The 19,572-nt window shown below is 46.8% G+C and overlaps 2 protein-coding genes across 3 annotated transcripts; both read right to left on the bottom strand.

Annotated features, from left to right (window-relative positions):
• Nucleotides 1-3,231: 3,231 nt before the first annotated feature.
• Nucleotides 3,232-11,349, bottom strand: ADAD2 (adenosine deaminase domain containing 2). The gene is made up of 8 exons (XM_058196492.1): nt 11,265-11,349; nt 9,705-9,824; nt 7,779-7,929; nt 6,819-6,983; nt 5,951-6,165; nt 5,610-5,844; nt 4,305-4,437; nt 3,232-3,492 (listed from the first exon to the last, which is right to left on the bottom strand). The coding sequence occupies exons 1-8, from the start codon at nt 11,347-11,349 to the stop codon at nt 3,382-3,384; spliced, it is 1,215 nt and encodes a 404-aa protein (XP_058052475.1). The 3' UTR covers nt 3,232-3,381.
• A 994-nt stretch (nt 11,350-12,343) lies between these two features.
• On the bottom strand, nt 12,344-19,329 carry LOC131204605 (ribonuclease Oy-like). 2 transcript variants are annotated; one of them, XM_058196032.1, is made up of 10 exons: nt 18,754-19,329; nt 18,341-18,446; nt 18,207-18,264; nt 17,433-17,503; nt 17,193-17,250; nt 15,383-15,447; nt 14,622-14,735; nt 13,815-13,863; nt 13,042-13,116; nt 12,344-12,966 (listed from the first exon to the last, which is right to left on the bottom strand). In XM_058196032.1, the coding sequence occupies exons 2-10, from the start codon at nt 18,442-18,444 to the stop codon at nt 12,799-12,801; spliced, it is 762 nt and encodes a 253-aa protein (XP_058052015.1). In that variant the 5' UTR covers nt 18,445-18,446; nt 18,754-19,329; the 3' UTR covers nt 12,344-12,798. The 2 variants fall into 2 exon arrangements, with proteins under 2 accessions (XP_058052015.1, XP_058052014.1); XM_058196031.1 differs by having other exon boundaries at nt 18,341-18,640; nt 18,754-19,328.
• Between the last annotated feature and the right edge of the window lie 243 nt (nt 19,330-19,572).

The following is a 19,572-nucleotide window of genomic DNA, read 5'->3' as shown; positions in this document are numbered from 1 at the left end:
AAGAGAATGTGCAATTGCATGGTTTGTAACTACTCAGGTTAAGAGGGTTGTGTGAATCCATCAGCCATCAGCTCAGCCCAAGGCTGTTGCTTGGAGGATGAGGGTGGTATGAACAGGAAGGAAAGAGCCACACGTGTGTTTTATGCTTGTCATGTGGAAGAGAGGGAAGTTTTGTGAGAGCTGCAAATTCGTATATGCAAAATGCTTCCCTTTCATTCGGTTCCTTAGATTTAGGATCCATAACCCTCTTATTTGCCTGCAAACCAGAATTGTTGGACTGATTTATTGTTACTGTTACTGTGCAAGCTTAATTTTTCATCCCAAGTCCTGTTGTGCTGCATTTCATGAAGACATTAAGTCAGGTTTCAACCTTGGTCCCTTTAAGAGGTGTGGACTTCCAATTCCCAGAATTCCCCAACTGGCCATGCTGACTAGGGAATTCTGGGAGTTGAAATCCACACCTTTTAAAATGAGGAGCAATACAGACCTTGCCAGATGAGATGATCTGAGGGCTTAAGAAATCTGTGTCCTCCGTTGAGAGCGACTGGATCGCAGAGAGATTTTGGCAGGTAAGGAAGTCCCACTGGAACCACGTAGGCTGCCCAGTTTACTTTCCGTGGCACGAGAGCCATTTTGCATCCGATAATGCAGCTGGTGCACAGGCCAATTGGGAACACAACTTGAGTGGGGGGGAGGAGGAGGGTGGGCTGAGCTGCTGGACCCCATTTGCATGTCTTCTGATCCTTTTTGGATCCGCTATTATTTTTAGACCCACCAAATTTCATGTCCTCCTGCCCGTTTTAAAACCCTTGTAGTAACCGACGCTGTCGTCCTTGGGCCCTTAACCATGTTGTACGTGTTCAATAAACCCATTTCTCCCCCACACCTGGCTCGGTCTCTAGGTCAGTAAGGAAGAAATCGGCGGGGCGGGGGACGTTCTCCCCTGGGTCTGCAGAAGTGGGGCTGGCTGGGAGGGTGAGGATGCCTTGCAGGGGGGGGGCATCCTGATTTAAGGTCATTCACCCCCCAAAGACTCCTCTGGGGCTGCAGCAGCAATGCAGATGCTCCTGGTGTGCATCAGTGTTGGCTACTCCAGAGTCCCCGATAAAGCCCTATCCATCCACTTATCCATCCATCTAATCTATCATCTATCTATCCATCATCTATCATCATTTTAAATCTATCATGTATGATCTAATAAATCCATCTATCTATTCAATCATACATCTATCTATCTACATCTATCATCAGTCTACATCCATCCTCTATCCTCTATCTTATTATTATTATTTTATTATTATTATTTATTAGATTTATAAACCGCCCTTCTCCCGAAGGACTCAGGGCGGTGTACAGCCAGAATAAAAAGCAAAACAATATACAGTTAAAATACAGTTAAAAAACTTATTATACAATATGGCCGAATTTAAAATAATTAAGAATCTAAAAAACCCCAATTAAAACCAAAGAGAAATTTAAAAGTCAGAACTAAACAATTTAAGAAAGCCCCGCACGAACAAACAGATATGTTTTCAGTTCGCGGCGAAAAGTCCGAAGGTCAGGTATTTGGCGTAAACCAGGGGGGAGTTCGTTCCAAAGATTGATCTATCGATCTATCATCTACCATCTATTATATCTATATCACCATCGTCTTTTAACCATCCCATAATCCCTTGCGGGGCAGCTGAATGGAGCTAGCAGAGTGTTTTTTAATGGCCGGATGTCCTTCCTGTTGCTTATGCAATCTTTTATATCTATATCTATCTATCTATTATCTTTCCATCTCTTTTCTGTCCTTATCTACCTATCCATCTATCATGTCTTCTCTTTTCCATCCATCCATTTACCTATCCATTGATCCATCTATCATCTCTCTTCACTATCTTTTATCCATCCATCCATCCATCCAATCTGTCCATCCGTCTATCCAATATATTATCCATCCATCCATCTTTATACAGTCGCCCACCTCACAGAGCAGGATTATGTGAAAGTTGGGCGTCCCCACTCACCATTCTGAATTCGCCGAAATCCTAACCCTGTCGCTCGTCTTGGGATTCCTGCCCCTCCAATGTCTTGTTTTTGACTCTCCCGAAGCCGAATGCTTCCACCAAGCAGCTTGGCTCCATCTTCAATTCGCATAATTCTGCTCCCAACTGTTACCCTGCCCCACCCCCGCCCCTGGGTTGGCTCCGATTCCAGATCTCCATGCTTCTCAGACTACCCCAACATCTGTAAGGGAAGAAGGGGTTGAACAAATCCACACCTGCTTGCTAAGCCCAGTTTGCTTAATTGCGGTTTATTGAATGAAACACAACTCAGAGGGTCTCACCATGTATTCAGACAAAGCCAAACAAACCACAGTTCGGCTTAGCATGACTTCCAACAAGGTCGCGGTGCTGGGTAGCATTTCGGAACAAGACACCAAGAATGTCTGAAACCAGCACTTTCTAAATTGGATAGTGGGCAGTCAAGTTTGGTCTACAAAAACCGCAGCTGAGAAAACACATTTCCAAACGAACATCAATAAATAACATATATCTAAAAATATAAATAAATCTGCATACATTGAAATTTCCCCAAGGGCAATTCTAAAACTGAACAAGAGGGGCAGAACTGAAACTAACAACAAGACTGTAATTTGCTTAAAAGCAACCCTACTTGCTTATCTGGATCCTACTGTTAAACTCTGAAAGAATAGAAGAGTTCCATCTACAGAAGGTAAAATACACATGAATATACAGTATTTTGTATAGATTTTTTAAAAAAACATTCCACCCTCAACATCATTCAAAATGTGCTTCTTGGAAGTATCTGGATTTTTCCAAAGGAAATGCAGCTGTTTAATTCAAGCTTGTCTACTCTCACATATTGGTGTGTCTTTTTCATGTGTTAACTGCCACATCAGTATAAAACACAGCGGGTAGGTTCTAGATCAGATCACACCAGTGCAAAACATAAGTCTAAGTTCTAGATCAGGGCTCTTCAGACTTGGTGACTTTAAGACTTGTGGACTTCAACTCCCAGAGTAAAGCTGGCTGGGGGATTCTGGGAGTTGAAGTCCACAAGTCTTAAAGGTGCCAAGTTTGGAGATCCCTGTTCTAGATAAATTCAGGCCTCCTGGCTGAAGGAAGACCTGAGAGTACAGCCTACATTTCTGCTCACCAAGGCAGTTCCATCTTATCTGCACATTAGGCCTGAAACCAAAATTGCAGTTCACCGTACTTCCGGTTTGTTGAAACCAGCTAGTTTTACAAGTCTTGGGTTGAAACTTACTAACACCAACAATCCCATAATTTAGGGAACGAAATCGAAAACAGGATCTTGCTGGAACTTGCTCCTATCCATTGGCTGGAGAGATCTTCAGCTGCCCAGGCCAGTCTATCTGCAAAAAGTGTCCACCAGCTGCTTTTGAGGCCACTTGCTCAAATCCCGAACATTTAGGTGGGTGTATAGTTGGAGCTTTGCACTCTGATAAGTTGTGGCTTGAACCTGGGTGAGAAAAGAGAAGCAAACGTTGAGTATCTCTTGAAGATTCTTCTTAGACTTGTGTTTCTCAAACTTGGCCACCTTAAGAGGTGTGGACTTCCACTCCCAGAATTCCCCAGCCAGCATTAAAGTCTAGACATCTTAGAAAAATCCTGGCTGGGGAATTCTGGGAGAGGAAGTCCACACCTCTTAAAGTAGCCAAGGTTGAAAAACACAAGTCTAAGAGGAACATTCAAGAGATACTCAACTTGGGGTCCACCTTCATTGATCCAAGAAGCAAAAGGCCACATTGACTGCTGAAAACTATACAAGCATTTGCTTAACCATGGTTTCTTGAATTAGCCTTCCTCCCCAAAGGAGAAGAAGTCTACCCCTCCTAAAGTTGCCAAGTTTGAGAAACACTAGGAGGAAAGTTCAAGAGCTACTCAATCTGAGGTCCACCTTCCTTGACTCATGAAACAAACAAAGAATTCACACTGACCGGTAAAAACCACACAAGCATTTGCTTCATCATGGTTTCTTGAATTAGGTCACCTCAAAGAAAGGAAGTCTACTCCCCTTAAAATTACCAGGTTTGAGAAACATAGTCTAGGAAGAACGTTCAAGAACTACTCAACTTGAGTCCACCACCCTTAAATCAAGAAGCAAACAAAGGACTCATACTGACCAGTGAAAACTGTACAAGCATTTGCTTAACCATGGTTTCTTGAATTAAGTCCCACCAAAGGTGGGATTGTGTGTACAATGCATTAAACCACAACCAAACCATTCCTGTGGAGAGACCTGAAGGATGGAGATCAGAGTCCAAGGTTCACCTTGGCTTCATGATACATGGATAGCAACATCAGGTCCTCCCTCTTCATCCCCTGGGCCACCTTCCTGAAGGATTTCAACATGGCAGCCTTACACAGCCGGCTAGGTCGGGACTTGCTTCCTGGATCTGCAATGCTGGAGGGAAAAACAGAGTAACAAGAGTTGGAAGGGACCTTGGAGGTCTTCTAGTCCAACCCCCTGCTCTAGGAGGAAACCCTACGCCATTTCAGACAAATGGTTGTCCAATCTCTTCTTTAAAACTTCCATTGTGGAGGACCTGGAGTGAATCTTTCAGCCAGGGAAAACAAAAACCAACTCTTGAGCCCATTCTTTTTCAATCCTATGGACCACTGGATCAACAAAACCAGAGATAGGAACATTGGATTGGAGATAAACTTATGAATACCTGGCCCACATCCTTCACAACTCCTGGCCTACTAAAACAAAGATCTAAAACAAGGTGCAACACAACTCAGAAGCTTGTAGACCTCTATTCACCTCCTATTTGGACTCTCTAAAATATTGGTTCTTCACTCTGGCAGCTTTCAGATGCGTGGACTTCAATTCCCAGAATTCTAAGGAATTCTTGGAGTTGAAGTCCACGCATCATGAAGCTGCCAAAGTGCCAACATTGGTCTAAAAGATGGCAGAAATGTAGAATTCTGACAATTGAAACATCTCCATCTTGCCTTTAATTGTTAATAGACACCCATGTCCTCAATATTTAAAGGGTTAAGTAATTAAGTAAATATTTCCTGGAGAAACAGACTGCTTACAAGAATGGCTCTTGAGTTAGCAGATTTTTGGAATGACAGATCCCTGACTTTCTTGGATAACGTGGCTTAGGCTGTGAGGGAATAATTGTGTAGTGATGGGAAGGCCGAATTTTTAACAATGGGCATCAAAATAATATTGTCACAGAGTGCCTTCAGTTGACGGAGTATGCTAAACCCGAGCTTGTATTAGTCGTAGTTTGTCCAAGGGTACAATGGATCATGTTGGGGCTAACACCACTGTAAAGAGTAGATTTCTACATGAGCCACATTCAAATCGAACCCAAGTCAACCTCAAATCAATCCTAAATCAATCTCATCAATTCCAAATCAATTTTATCAATCCCAAATCAGTCTCATCAATCCCAAATCAATCTCCAATCAATCCCAACTCACCCCCAAGTTCATCTCCTCAATCCCAAATCAATCATCCTAAATCAAACTCAACCACCCAGCCAGCAGAGACTAATCTCGGGTCTCCCCCAGCCTCCTGTCCCCACTGCCTCCTCCCAGCCCTCAACCCCTTCCACTCACTCCCTTACGGCCTTCCCGACAGCTCCGTTCACACATTCCAGCATCTCGTCTCCTGTGCACCAGTTCAGACTCAGCGAGCCGCCTTCTGACGGGGAGCTGAGAGGGGCTGTGGGGGGGCCTTCGAAGAGGTAGATCTTCTTGTGACCATACGGTTCGGGCAAGCCATCCTCCGGTCCTAGCTGCACACGCTCGTTGAGGACCCGACAGAGAATGTCGTGGTTGTGATAAGGGTCAGCTAAACATGGAGAAGTCCAAAAGTGACAAGAGAGAGAAAACACGGGTCATGGCAACTTTATACAGTCCTCAACTTACGACCACAGTCGAACGTATCCGATATTCACCTAGGACGATGCTGGTAATGTACACGGGATGAAGGAAGTGGCTGAGCAGGGCCCCTTGGACCCCCAGGACAGTCCAGCGGGTCAGTTTGTCGCTGCCAGAGGCACAGTAGATGTAGGCGGACAACATGGTGGGGCTGCAATCCGAGACAGGCTTCAGCTGCCCTTTGACACTGAGGTGCAGATCGACCGAAGGGTTGGGCTTCAATAAAGGGGGGCTGGGAGGAAGCAAAGGCAGAGGGGGGAGGTCAATGCGGCAGGAAAGAGGGTGCAAATATGGGATCGACAAAGATGTCCTGACCCCCAAAATTCTGAGCGCGCCGGAATGGTTCCAACCGACACGTCCTTCATGGCAACAACGCCATTTGGACATGGGAAGGATGAAGGTTGGAGCAGCAACTTGGTCGGAGGCATTCCTCCACTTACAACCATTCGTTTAGTGACCGTTTGAAGTTACGACCGCACTAAAAAAGGGGATGTACGGGTGTTATGACCGCTACAGCATCCCCACGGTCAGCTGCACTTCTGTTATTTAGGAGAACTGCCGTGTCCTGGGATCACTGCAACCTTCGGACAAGCAAAGGCAATGGGGGAAGCCAGATCTGCTTAACCACTCTGCTGGCTGGGGAATTCTGGGAGTTGAAGTCCACTCGTCTTCATGCCTCCAAGGCTGAGAAAGGCTGGCATACATTCACCTCCCGTTTGGGTGAGAATCGAAGTCCCAGATTCGGTTTCTATTGTATCTTCCAAAAACTGGAAGATGAACGACGTATTTCCTGGCTACGTCAACACTCACCCCGGTCTGATCCAATCCCCCTTTTCCACCCCCAACCCGCTCTGGACCCTGCCCCAGCGTTCACACGACACTCACTCGAGTTTTCTCACTGCTCCATGTGGCATTTGGCTCAGGTACAGGTGCAGGTAGCACCGGGGCTTCAATCTTAGGTGTTCCCCATCTTCCACCTGGCAAAAGATGCTCTGTTCCAATGCGGCCGGATCCTGGCTACAGCACAGCAGGAGCTGCTTGTAAAAGTATCTGAGGATGGAGCAGAACCAAAGGGAGGGAATCGTGGGGTGACATAGATTGGGGGGGGGGGGACGGGGGTTATTCAATAGAGCCTCCCATTGAACAGGGACCGAAGCAGCCCAACCGCATCATCAAAGAACTACAGGTAGTTCGTGACTTACAACAGTTCATTTAGTGACCGTTCAAAATTACAATGCCGCTGGAAAAAGTGACATATGACTGTTTTTCAAGTTCATGACTGTGGCAGCATCCCTTGGGTCACGTGATACACATTCAGATGTTTGGCAACCGACTCGTATTTACGATGGCTGCAGTGTAACAGGGTCATGTAACCCTCTTTTGTGACCAAAGTCAATGGGGAAGCCAGATTCGTTTAACAACTGAAGGTCCTAAAGTGAGGCAGAACTCACTGTCTCGCTTAGTAACGGAAGTGTTGGGCTTGATTGTGGTTGTAAGTCGAGGACTCCCTATAGAAGGAAGCAGTAGTGAAATCCAATTTTTTTTACTACCGGTTCTATGGGTGTGGCTTGGTGGCCACGGCAGAGGAAAGATATTGCAAAATCCCCATTCCCTCCCCACTCCTGGGGGAAGGATATTGCAAAACCTCCATTCCCACCCCACTCTGGAGCCAGCCAGAGGTGGTATTTGCCGGTTCTCCAAACTACTCAAAATTTCCACTACCGGTTCTCCAGAACCTGTCGGAACCTGCTGGATTTCACCCCTGGAAGGGAGGCATCTCAGCCTGGGTCCTTCTCTCTCTTCCTTCCTCAAATCCAGGGCTGCTTCTGGAGAGGGGAGGCTTACCTCATCAGCGCTCGGCGAGCCACCACCAGCCCATGCAAGTCGTGGACTTTCCGGCCATCGAATTCCATCCAGCCGTTGGAGCAACCGTCTCCTGTCCCCAGGGCCACCAGCTCGTAAGTCTCTTTGCAGGGGCCCTGGCTGCCGGACACCTCTTCAAAGAAAATTTGATTTATTTCATTTAGCGTATGGCATCGACAGAGGCCATGCGGTCACCGACACAGAACACTAATGAAACAAGTCATACGGACAAGCACAAATAGAACAATTAGCACAACCAATCCATGGAACAACGGAAGTCATGAATGCTCCAACACTGGAAGTTTTTAAGAAGAGATTGGACAGCCATTGGTCTGAAATGGTAGTGGGTTTCCTGCCTAAGCAGGGGGTTGGACTAGATGACCTCCAAGGTCCCTTCCGACTCTGTTATGCACCAAGACAAATTCCTTGTGTGTCCAATCACACTTGGCAATTAAAATTCTATTCTATTCTATTCTATTCTATTCTATTCTATTCTATTCTATTCTTCTATTCTATTCTATTCTATTCTTCTATTCTATTCTATTCTATTCTTCTATTCTATTCTATTCTATTCTATTCTATTCTATTCTATTCTATTCTTCTATTCTATTCTATTCTATTCTATTCTTCTATTCTATTCTATTCTATTCTTCTATTCTATTCTATTCTATTCTTCTATTCTATTCTATTCTTCTATTCTATTCTATTCTATTCTTCTATTCTATTCTATTCTATTCTTCTATTCTATTCTATTCTATTCTATTCTATTCTATCTCATTCTATTCTTCTCATTCTATTCTATTCCATTCTTCTGTTCTATTCTATTCATTCTTCTATTCTATTCTATCTTCTATTCTATTCTATTCTATTCTCATTCTTCTGTTCTATTCTGTTCTCTATTCTATTCTATTCTATTCTATTCTATTCTTCTATTCTATTCTATTCCATTCTTCTATTCTATTCTATTCTATTCTATTCTATTCTTCTATTCTATTCTATTCTATTCTATTCTTCTATTCTATTCTATTCTATTCTATTCTTCTATTCTATTCTATTCTTCTATTCTATTCTATTCTATTCTTCTATTCTATTCTATTCTATTCTATTCCATTCTTCTATTCTATTCTATTCTATTCTATTCTTCTATTCTATTCTATTCTTCTATTCTATTCTATTCTTCTATTCTATTCCATTCCATTCCATTCCATTCCATTCCATTCCATTCCATTCCATTCCATTCCATTCCATTCCATTCCATTCTTCTATTCTATTCTATTCTATTCTATTCTATTCTATTCTATTCTATTCTATTATCAGCGTTTACATGGATGCAAAGCCTCTGGACAATACAATAAACAAGACGAAATATTAAATTAGGGTAAAACCATGTAAGATAAGGGCGCTGCAGCATCACAACAGGATAGATGCTATACAGGCAGTCCTCAATTTACGACCACAATTGAGCCCAACATTTCTGTTGCTAAGCGAGACATTAGTTGTGCCCCATTTTATGACCTTTCTTGCTGCAGTTGTTAAGCGAATCACTGCAGTGGTTAAGTGAGCAACCTGGTTGTTAAGTGAATCTGGCTTGTCACGGGACTCCCCGGGACACAGCAGCCGTCATAAATATGAGTCAGTTGCCAAATGTCTGAAGTTTGATCATGTGACCACGGACAGGCTGCAACGGTCGTAAGTGTGAGAAACATTCCTAGGTCACTTTTTTCAGCGCCATTATTAACTTCAAACGGTCACTAAACGAATGGCTGTAAGTCAAGGACCGTCTGTCTAAGGAAATGGACCGTCGTAACTGCTTGTGAAGAGAGAAGAGAGGCGGCCACCCGTGCAATGGAGAAGGTGAACTTGGCCTGGCGTTGAGGGGCCACCTTCCAAAAGCCAACCAGGGCTCACCTCGCTCCAGGATGAAGGCCGCCACGCTGCCCAAACAGTCCTGGTAGGCTGGCTGTTCCTTGAGAAGGATTTCACACATGATTTTGGTGACTGCTGCGCATCGCTCTTCATGGAAAGATTCTGGGGAAGGAAGACCAGAAGGTGGATCAGGCTAGACACCTGCTCAGTCCACCGGAGGAGGAGGAGGAGGAAGAGAAGGAGGAAGAGGAGAAGGGAGGAGGAAGAGGAAGAGGAGGAGGAGGGAGAAGAGAAGGAAAAGGAGGGGGAGGAGGAAGAAGAGGAAGAGGAGGAGGAGAAAAGAAGGGGAGGGGGAGAAAGAGGTGAGGAGGAGGAAGAGGAAGAGGAGGGAGAAAGGAGGAGGAGGAAGAGAAGGAGGAAGAGGAGAAGGGAGGAGGAAGAGGAGGAGGAGGGAGAAGAGAAGGAAGAGAAAGGAGGGGAGGAGGAAGAAGAGGAAGAGGAGGAGGAGAAAAGAAGGGAGGGAGAAAGAGGGGAGGAGGAGGAGGAAGAGGAGGAGAAAGGAGGAGGAGGAAGAGAAGGAGAAAGAGGAGGAGGAGGAAGAGGGGAGGTGGAGGAGAAAGGAGGAAGAAGGGAGGGGAGAAAGAGGGGAGGAGGAGGAAGAGGAGGAGAAAGGAGGAGGAGAAGGAGGAGGAGGAGGAGAAGAGGAGGAGGAGAAAAGAAGGGAGGGGAGAAAGAGGGAGGAGGAGGAGGAAGAGGAGGAGAAAGGAGGAGGAAGAGAAGGAGAAAGAGGAGGAGGAGGAAGAGGGGAGGTGGAGGAGAAAAGGAGGAAGAAGGGGAGGGGGAGAAAGAGGGGAGGAGGAGGAAGAGGAAGAGGAGGGAGAAAGGAGGAGGAGGAAGAGAAGGAGAAAGAGGAGGAGGAGGAAGAGGGGAGGTGGAGGAGAAAAGGAGGAAGAGGGGGAAGGGAGGGGGAGTAAGAGGAGGAGGAGTGTTACAGATTTTGCAAAGCTTCTAACAAGGAGAAGACCTCAGGAGGCAGCTAGCAATGAAAGACACATGGAATCGAGCACACGGGGTGATCAACTTACGGCCACAATGGAGCCCAAAATTTCTGTTGCTAAGCGAAACAGCTAAAAGAGCTTTGACCATTTTACAACCATTCTCAGTCACTGCCGTTGCTAAGCAAATCCGGCTTCCCCGTTGCCTTTGATTGTCAGATGGTCGCAAAAAGGGGATCTTGTGACATTCCGGGACACTGCCACCGTCATAAATACGAGTCAATGGCCAAGCGTCTGGATTTTGATCCTGTGACCCAGGGGAGGCTGCAACGGTCGGTCGTAACGCTGCCAAAACGATCACAACTCAACCTTTTTCAATGCCTTTGTAACTTGGAACGGTCACTAAACAAGCGGTTGTAATTTGAGGACTGCCTATAATTCATACAACTCTCCAATTCTGCCCATTTTGTCAGCGGGCTCATTTGTGTTTTCCTTCCTCTTAAATGTTCAACTTGGGGTGTGCAGCCCCCTGCAACACACACACACACACACACCTGTTAACATCCCCCCTCCCTCCTTTAAACTCCCAAGAGAACGGAACACGCACTTTGCAAGCTTCCCTGATCGCTCAACACGCAAGTTGCCGCTCGGGACGCCTGCAGCGGGGCTTCCACGAGTTGGGGGCGCTGCATTCAAGCCCCCCCCCTTTGCCGCCCTCCCAGCCCCCATTTGCACCCAGCAGCGCCCACCTCTCTCTGCAGCCTGCGGGGGAAGGTGCAGATCTTCCGGGGCGCAAGGTTGGAGCTGCTCCTCCTTCCAGGATGGGGGGCTCTGCCTCGGTCCTTGACGGGAGGGGGGCGCAAGGCTCACTTCCCCCCCGTTTTCACCCTCCATTCCCTTTTTTTCTCCTCTTTTTCCTGCAAAGCACCAATTTTGGAGGCTGCAATTTTCACTCCCGGAGGCTTTGAAAATTGCAAGCCAGTTGCAGATGGGTGGAAGTCAGCTCCCAGAATTCCCCAGCCAGCTCTGGCTGACTGGGGGGGGGCAGAAGGGGAGGGGGCGGCCAGCCATCCGTCGACCCAGGGAGCAGCGCTTGCGGAGGGCGCCCGGTTGCAACAGGAGGCGGCAGCGGAGCCTGGGTAGGCGCGGCCGGGAAAGAGGTCTGGCCACGCCCCTCCTTCTCGGGGGAGGGGAAGGGGATCCACTCTGCTCCCCCACCAGTCAATCAGGAGCTCGGATCCTCTTGCTGCCTTGCTATTGGAGCCTTTCCCCCCCCCCCGCCCCGCTGGAGCGCTTTGCAAACTGCTCCTTAATGGGATCCAGGCGGGGACTCCACCTTCGAAGCCCCTTCCCCTTAAGAAAGGCGCTCTCAGATGGGTCTCTGGGGGGTCTCATCGGGGATCGCCCCAGGCGATGTTGGCTTTGCGGGGAGCCCACCCGGAGCTCGGGAGTAGGCTGGGAGCTGCATTGCTTCTCAAGCTTGGCCCCTCAAAAGGCTGGACTTCAGCTCCCAGAATCCCCCAGCCAACCTGAAGATGGGGAGGGGGGGGCTTCCAAATTCTTTTTTGCAACCTTTCCTGAAAATGTTGCAGATTTTTTTTTTTATAAAAAAAGCCTAAACTATCAAGGTAATAGTTATTTTCATTATTCCTGCCCCAAAAAAGACACCAAGTATTTATTTAAGAGCGTTTATTAAATCTGTTTGTTCTAATTTTCCTCCGCTAAGCAGCTGCTCTGTGCCATATTTTTCAGGATTGGAAGATTTCAATCCTTTTTTTCCCCATGTTTAAATACAATCAAGTATGACAAATCAAAAGAATCGGTGAAGGGAGATTGGGAGTTTTCCCAGCTGGGCAGCTGCATCGCCCGGCTGCTATTTCTGGAAAGTTTGAGCCTCGCTGTGGTCATAAGTCAAGGACTAGAGCATTTTCAAGAACTCCTTTGAAGCCACTATTATAACCGGCCACGTGTGGCAAATGGGTTTCACGGTTGGCCACAGAGAGGATTTAAACCCTCAAAACCGGTGCAGGAGGAAGAAATGAATGGTTGGCCGTCTGGAGTCCGCTGCTGGAAACACCCTGGCTGAGGATGATGGGTTTTCTTCCGGTCTCTCTTGCCTCCAGCTGATCTCTCTCGGATCATCATGGGCAGGGGTGGCGGGGGTCCTTCTGATTGGGAGGTACAAATAGAATCCCCCTCTGAGCCCTGCAAGGGTGGTAAGGGGAGATGCCCACGGGAGGCTCTGCCACGCAGCCCGTGGAGAAGTTGCTGAAGAGGGAAACCTTGATTTGAACCAGCAGCTGCCGCCCCTACGAACGGAGAGGAGAGAGTCAAGAGGGTCGCGGTGGAAGAGGCCCGCACTGCAGGGAAGGTAGCAAACCCACCTGCCCGTCCGTCACGCACTGCAGCTGGAACTGGGATCCCAGGAGGGGCTCCAGGGTGTCCGCGAAGGTGCTGAGCTGGGGAGAAGAGACCGTGGAAAGAGACGGGGAGTCAGAGAAGAGAGACACGGCAATCCTAGGGGTGGGGACCCCAACGCCCCTCCTTTGCAGCTAAGAAACCCACCCACAGACCCGGCCTAGCATTATGACGACATGTAGTCCTCAACTTATGTCCTCCGTTGCTAAGCACGGCAGTTGCTAAGTGAGTTTTGCCCCATTTTACAGCCTTTCTTGCCGCCACCATTAAGTGAGTCATGGTATTTGTTAAGTTAGCAACACGATTGTTAAGTGAATCTGGGTTCCCCATTGACTTTGCTTGTCGGACGGTCGCAAAAGGGGATCACATGACCCCCAGGACACTGCGACTGTCATAACTATGAGTCGGTTGCTAAGCATCCAAATGTACAAACTTACAAACATTACTTTAGTGACTGAAGTTACAACAGCGCTGGAAAAAAAGTGACTTATGACCGGTCCTCACACTTAGGACTGTTGCGGTATCCCCATAGTCAGTTGATCACAGCTTGGCATGCAGCCTGGTTGCAAAATCTTGAGGTCACGTGATCACCGGTTGTGACTTTCCCAGCAGTTTCCGACAAGGAACGTTAAGAGGGGAAGCCAGATTCACTTAGCGACCAAGTGATTCAAACAAGACTATTTCGTCCGTATTCTGCAGACCTTCCATTCTTGGGAAGCGAAGGGAAAAAAACGGGTACCTGGTAACTCTGCTGGCAGGAGGGAATAATCTCAACCTTTGCAAAAGCCCTGCAATTAAAAAAAAGGAAACAAAAGGGAGCTAATTAATGGAAAGGCAGAATCATTTTGGCTTTATTTGAGATTTATTTTAAAACTGAACTTTACAAGTTAATCCTCTTAATGTCTGAGATTCCTAGTTAAGCTGAACTGAGCCACCTTCTCCCTAAAGCAGCAGCCTGTAGCTCCTTTGGCCAGATCATATTTATTTAATCTTATTTATTATTTTAATCTTATTTATTAATCAAATTTGTGCAGTCCAGCTCAACTCCAGAGAGGAACAAGGCATCATTTGATATAGTAAGATGCCCAGAATCATTGCACAGGAGATGTGCAGCAAATAAATTTCATGACAAAATAAAATAATTTGAGTCCTGGTGACTCTACGCATCCAGGGTGGGTCTATGCTGCCATCCCCTGTTTTGAACAACCTCAATAAACCAAGACGGGATGCAACCTTACAGCTTGCTCTTCTAAAAGCCAGCAAACCACCTTCGCCTTCCTAGGATGAGCGAATCTGGCCCTTTGAGGCTGCGCAACCTGCATTTCCAGTTAAGTCACCCTTCATTATTTCTGGGTTGAGAAATGGGGGGGCCGGAAGTGGACACCCCACCCGCTCCCAGCATGGCAGACGGATTATATAACCCGGATTTCAAGATAACCAGAGCGACTCGACAATTTTCCCTTTAAGAGAAGCCAACTTTAAATTTCTGCTTCAAATTCCTGTGAAAGTCGGGGTCCCCTGGGGATCCCCTTTTTTCCTGGGTCACCTGTCAATGTTGTACTTGGTGTGGAGGAAGAGTGCAGCCCCGAAGAATTTCTTCGGACTATTCAGGGTTTCGATGCAACTGCCACACGTTCCATGTTTTTCCCATTCTTTCTCCCTGGAAGAAGAGAAACAAATAAGGCTGCGGTTCATGGAGGATCTCTCTAGAGGTAGTCCTCAACTTAGGACCATTTGTTTAGAGACCTTTTGAACTCTGTTGAGAAAAGTGTCTCCCACCCGTTCCTCACACTTATGACCGTCACTCACTGCATTCCCCACAATCACGTGATCAAATACACGTCATCACGTGTTTTTATGAGGGTTGCAGGCAGCATCCCGGGCTCACGTGAGTGTCATTCATGATGACAATCAGAGTCGGGGGGGGGGGGAAACCAGATTCACTTAATGACTACATGATTTGTTTAACAGCCGCAGGATTTGTTTAACGATCGTAGCCAAAAAAAAGGTTGCAAAATTGCATTCACTCCACAGATCTCTTGCTTAGCAACGGAAATTCCAGTCGTAAATCGAGGACTGCACCTTTCCAGCAGCTACATATTGTAGTTTTAAGATGTGTGGACTTCAACTCCCAGAATTCCTCGTGCTGGGAGATGGAAGTCTACACATCTTAAAGGGGCTACGGTTGAGAAGCCCCTGGGTGAAAGGACCCGTGTCCATCATCGCTTCTGCTCTGTCCCCATCCCCACACCTCCCCTCATCAACCAGACTGCCACAGGGTCACCCTTTCCTTCTAACTGGGATTACCAAAACTGGAAGTTACTGAGATTGGTGAAAGTTGGCCAATGACGGTTCAATTCGGGCACCAGGTTCTGTGAGAAGGAGAAAAAACATAGATGACTATAGAGACATCACCACAGATTGTGTCAGAATAATAGAGGGGCCTCGGAGGTCTTCTAGTCCAACCCCCTGCTAGAGCTGGAGACCTTGTGCCACAGTATCCAACCTTGGCCACTTTAAGACCTGTGGACTTCAACTCCCAGAATTCCCTAGCCAGTGCAGCTGGCTGGGGAATTCTGGGAGTTGAAATCCACAGCTCCTAAAGAGGTCAAGGTCGGACACCCCTGTCCAATCCATTCGGGATAAATGATTGCCCAAACTCTTCTAAAAAAACCTCCAGTGATGAAGCACCCACAACTTCTGGTGGCAAGCTGTTCCACTGGTTAATTTTCCTCACTGTTAGGAAATTTCTCCTTAATTCCAGGTTGCTTCTCTCTTTGGTTAGTTTCCATCCATTGTTTCTTATCCTGCCTTCAGGTGCTTTGGAGAATAGGTTGGCCCCCTCCTCTTTGGGGCAGCCCCTTCCCCCAAATATTGGAATATGCTATCATGTCATCCTTAGTCCTTCTTTACATTAGTCTAGACATCCCCAGTTCCTGCAACCGTTCATTGTATGTTTTGGCCTCCAGACCTCTGATCATTTTTGTTGCTCTTCTCTGCATGTCATATTAGGGGGCAGGAGATTGAAAAAACCCCTCCCTCGTTTTATAGGTCCTAGCTCAGCCTTAGACTAACTTTGTTGTCACTTTGAGTGTACATTAAAGTGAAATTTCAGTGCATGCAGCTCTCAAAGGATCACCACCTCCAATATACACTGCATAAACCTGACAAATGAATAAATAAATATAAAATTATGCAGATGGCTACATATATTATATGACACATATCTTTCCCTTTGGCGTGACCTGTAAGGTCCTCATCCGTGCTATGTTTTTACCAACATCCAGACAGAAATGTAAGTCTACCTGTTACAACTCAGTAAGCTCAAACTGCCCAAGGAGCTGCTGATCCAATTCTACAGAGGAATTATTGAGTCTGTCATTTGCACCTCTATAACTGTCTGGTTCGGTTCTGCAACCCAACAAGAAAAACACAGACTTCAGAGGATAATTAGAACTGCAGAAAAAATAATTGCTACCAACTTGCCTTCCATTGAGGACCTGTATACTGCACGAATCAAGAAGAGGGCCGTGAAAATATTTGCAGATCCCTCGCATCCTGGACATAAACTGTTTCAACTCCTACCCTCAAAACGACGCTATAGAGCACTGCACACCAGAACAACTAGACACAAGAACAGTTTTTTCCCGAAGGCCATCACTCTGCTAAACAAATAATTCCCTCAACACTGTCAGACCATTTACTGAATCTGCACTACTATTAATCGTTTCATAGTTCCCATCACCAATCTCTTTCCACTTATGACTGTATGACTATAACTTGTTGCTGGCAATCCTTATGATTTATATTGATATATTGATCATCAATTGTGTTGTAAATGTTGTACCTTGATGAACGTATCTTTTCTTTTATGTACACTGAGAGCATATGCACCAAGACAAATTCCTTGTGTGTCCAATCACACTTGGCCAATAAAATTCTATTCTATTCTATTCTATTCTACACTACTAAGCCAATATTCAGTTGATCTTCTTTTGTTGAATAAACTGGGCTGTGCAAAGCCCATCCTGGGTTATTGGATAAGAGGACCTGGCCAAAGAGCGAGACTACAATAACAATGAACCTGTTGACGCCCTTAGGAGAAACGTTTACATACCATCAGGTCGGAAGGGAAGAGATGCCAATAGGGACAGCATTTCTGGATGTCACTGGGCCTGTGCAGACAAAGGGTGAAGGCCATGATCCCAACAGTAGGAATCCCTTTCTCAGCTTCTCTTGGGAAAACTCCATTTCCCAGGGTGCCCTTGGTGGCAGCCATGATGGTCAAAACAGGGTCGGAAGAGGGATTGGGGTTACAAGAAAGGCAGGTGTTTCATTTCAAATGGGAGCAGCTCACCATAATCCATGGATGGTCCAGTTCTTTGCCACCTTCTCGGGCATGACGCAGTCATACTTGCTCGGTAGAGACTTCAAGCAAAAGAGGAAAAGAAATAACGTTATGAGTTCCTTAGTGCTCTCTGAGCTGGGTGGTTTCCTTGCAGACGTTTCATGACCCAACTAGGTAACATCATCAGTGCTAGAAGGGAATGGGGTTTGTGGGGAGGAGGAGGAGGAGGAGGAGGAGGAGGAGGAGGAGAACTGAGGGATCCTTGGTACTCTCTGACCATTGTGGCTTTCTTGCAGACATTTCATGACCCAATTAGGTAACGATCAGTGCGAAAGAGAAGTACCAAAGCACTGATGACCTACTTGGATCTGGAAACATCTGCAAGAAAACAACCAAACTCAGAGAGCACCCAGCTCAGCCCTGAACTACAAATATTCTCTTCAATTAGTAAAAATAAAATTGATACTCTCTTTCCTGTCCTGATAGCACTATCTGATTCACCCGTTAATCCCAAAATCCAACACACACAGCCCTTGTCCCAGTCCAATCTGAAGATCATTTCAAAAACGGATTGTCAGGTTGACTTGCCCCTCCCTTCTCTAAATAAATGTGGGAGTTGTGATCCAATCCCATCCTAAAACCCTCCAACGATGGAGCACCCACAACTCCTGGAGCTGTTTCCACTGATGGTTCATTAATTGTTGAAATCCAATCCTAGATGAGCTCTTTGGAGGGTGATGCATCGGGCCCTCCTCTTTGGAAGAAAACCTGTAGTCTACTCACCACGCAGAAGGAGCTGGGCCACATCTGGACGAAGATCAGGCATTCCCAAGGACAGAGCCTGTGAGAAAAGTCAACCACTCGATCACTCTGCCTTGGGTTCCCCAGCCCTCGTCCTCGCAAGGTGTCCCACCTACCTGGAGTAGTCTTTCTCCGACTTCTCCCACAGCTTCACAGAGCTCAAGAGGTACAAGAAAGATCCAGTGTAGAGGAAGCCCAGCGTGGCCCAGCTCAACGGCATGTCTACAAGGAAAGCAGAAGGGAGTCAGAGCAGAGCTGGTCATCTCCTGGCATCCCACTGTGCCAGGAGACCTCGTGTCCTTCAGTTGGCTCCAACAACTTGGACAAAGAAGTTGGCCAAGGTGATGAGAAGTCACAGGTTCCTGGTAGCAGAACCTCTACTGCAGAAGATTCCAGATTTGGTTGCTGAAGTCTTCCTGGAAAGTTAGAGGGTGCCCAAAATGCTAGAGGACCTCTGGCCAACACTGATGGTCCCCGTCAGCCAAGGTTCAGCTTTTCTCCCAGCACATCAGGACAGTGAGTAGCGTACCTGATATCACCACATCTGTCCCCTCCAAAATCCAGAAGCCAATTTACTCTGCAAGAAGCAGCCTCCAATTGCTTTCACTTCTGCATAGATGGAGAGGAACCAGGGTTCAGATTTGACCCACACCCAATCCCCCCATGAGGTCTCACATCCTCCTGAAACGATGGGCTGGTAGAAGAGATAGATGGAGACCTCATGGTTTCGCAGAACGACTCAAGGCACAATTTCTCAACGTCGACCAATTGAAGATGGGTGGACTTCAACTCCCAGAATTCCCCAGCCAGCATGACAGTAATGCTAGGGATGGTTCCCTTAATTCGTGATTGCTCAACCTTAAAAATGTTTAAAGACATGCCTGATTTTACACCACAGTTGTTAAGCGAATCAATGCAGCTGTTAAGTGAATCATGCGGGTCGTTAAGTCACATGACCACAGGATTCTGCCACCGTCATAAGTACAAGATCAAGCAGGAGACCCTACAACAGGGGTAGCCAATGCTGGCCACTTGCGGACGTCAATTCCCACAATTCCCCAGCCAGCTGGCTGGGGAATTCTGGGAATTGAAGTCCACAGGTCTTAAAGTGGCCACGTTTGGAGACCCCTGTTCTGGGTGGGGAAGTCCACAAAGTAGCCAAGATGGGCATCCCTGCCCTATATGGCATTCCAGACAAATGGCTGTCCAGGCTCTTCTTGAAAACCTCCAGCAATGGAGCCCCCACAACCTCTGGACCCCAGCCGATTACTTGCAGCAGGGGGTCTTTCAATCTGGTACCAAGGGGAGAAGATCCCCCTCGCTTTCTGCTGTTCCCCCTTCGGATGTG

Source organism: Ahaetulla prasina, chromosome 10, assembly GCF_028640845.1.
Source record: "Ahaetulla prasina isolate Xishuangbanna chromosome 10, ASM2864084v1, whole genome shotgun sequence".
NCBI lineage: Eukaryota > Metazoa > Chordata > Lepidosauria > Squamata > Colubridae > Ahaetulla > Ahaetulla prasina.
The sequence above is the reverse complement of the archived record's forward strand: the minus strand, read 5'-3'. Positions and strand labels throughout refer to the sequence as shown.

What these genes read in the sequence shown, in the direction of transcription:
- ADAD2 (XM_058196492.1), bottom strand. Translation starts at nt 11,349, where the DNA reads ATGCAGCGCCCCCAACTCGTGGAAGCCCCGCTGCAGGCGTCCCGAGCG. An exon ending in GGAGCAGTGAGAAAACTCGA is followed by an intron (nt 6,166 to 6,818) that starts GTGAGTGTCGTG and finishes GCTTCCTCCCAG; the next exon opens with CCCCCCTTTATTGAAGCCCA. An exon ending in CCATGTATCATGAAGCCAAG is followed by an intron (nt 3,493 to 4,304) that starts GTGAACCTTGGA and finishes TTTCTCACCCAG; the next exon opens with GTTCAAGCCACAACTTATCA.
- LOC131204605 (XM_058196032.1), bottom strand. Translation starts at nt 18,444, where the DNA reads ATGCCGTTGAGCTGGGCCACGCTGGGCTTCCTCTACACTGGATCTTTC. An exon ending in CTCAGTAACTTCCAGTTTTG is followed by an intron (nt 14,736 to 15,382) that starts GTAATCCCAGTT and finishes CTCTTCTTCCAG; the next exon opens with GGAGAAAGAATGGGAAAAAC. An exon ending in AGTGCGTGACGGACGGGCAG is followed by an intron (nt 12,967 to 13,041) that starts GTGGGTTTGCTA and finishes CTCCGTTCGTAG; the next exon opens with GGGCGGCAGCTGCTGGTTCA.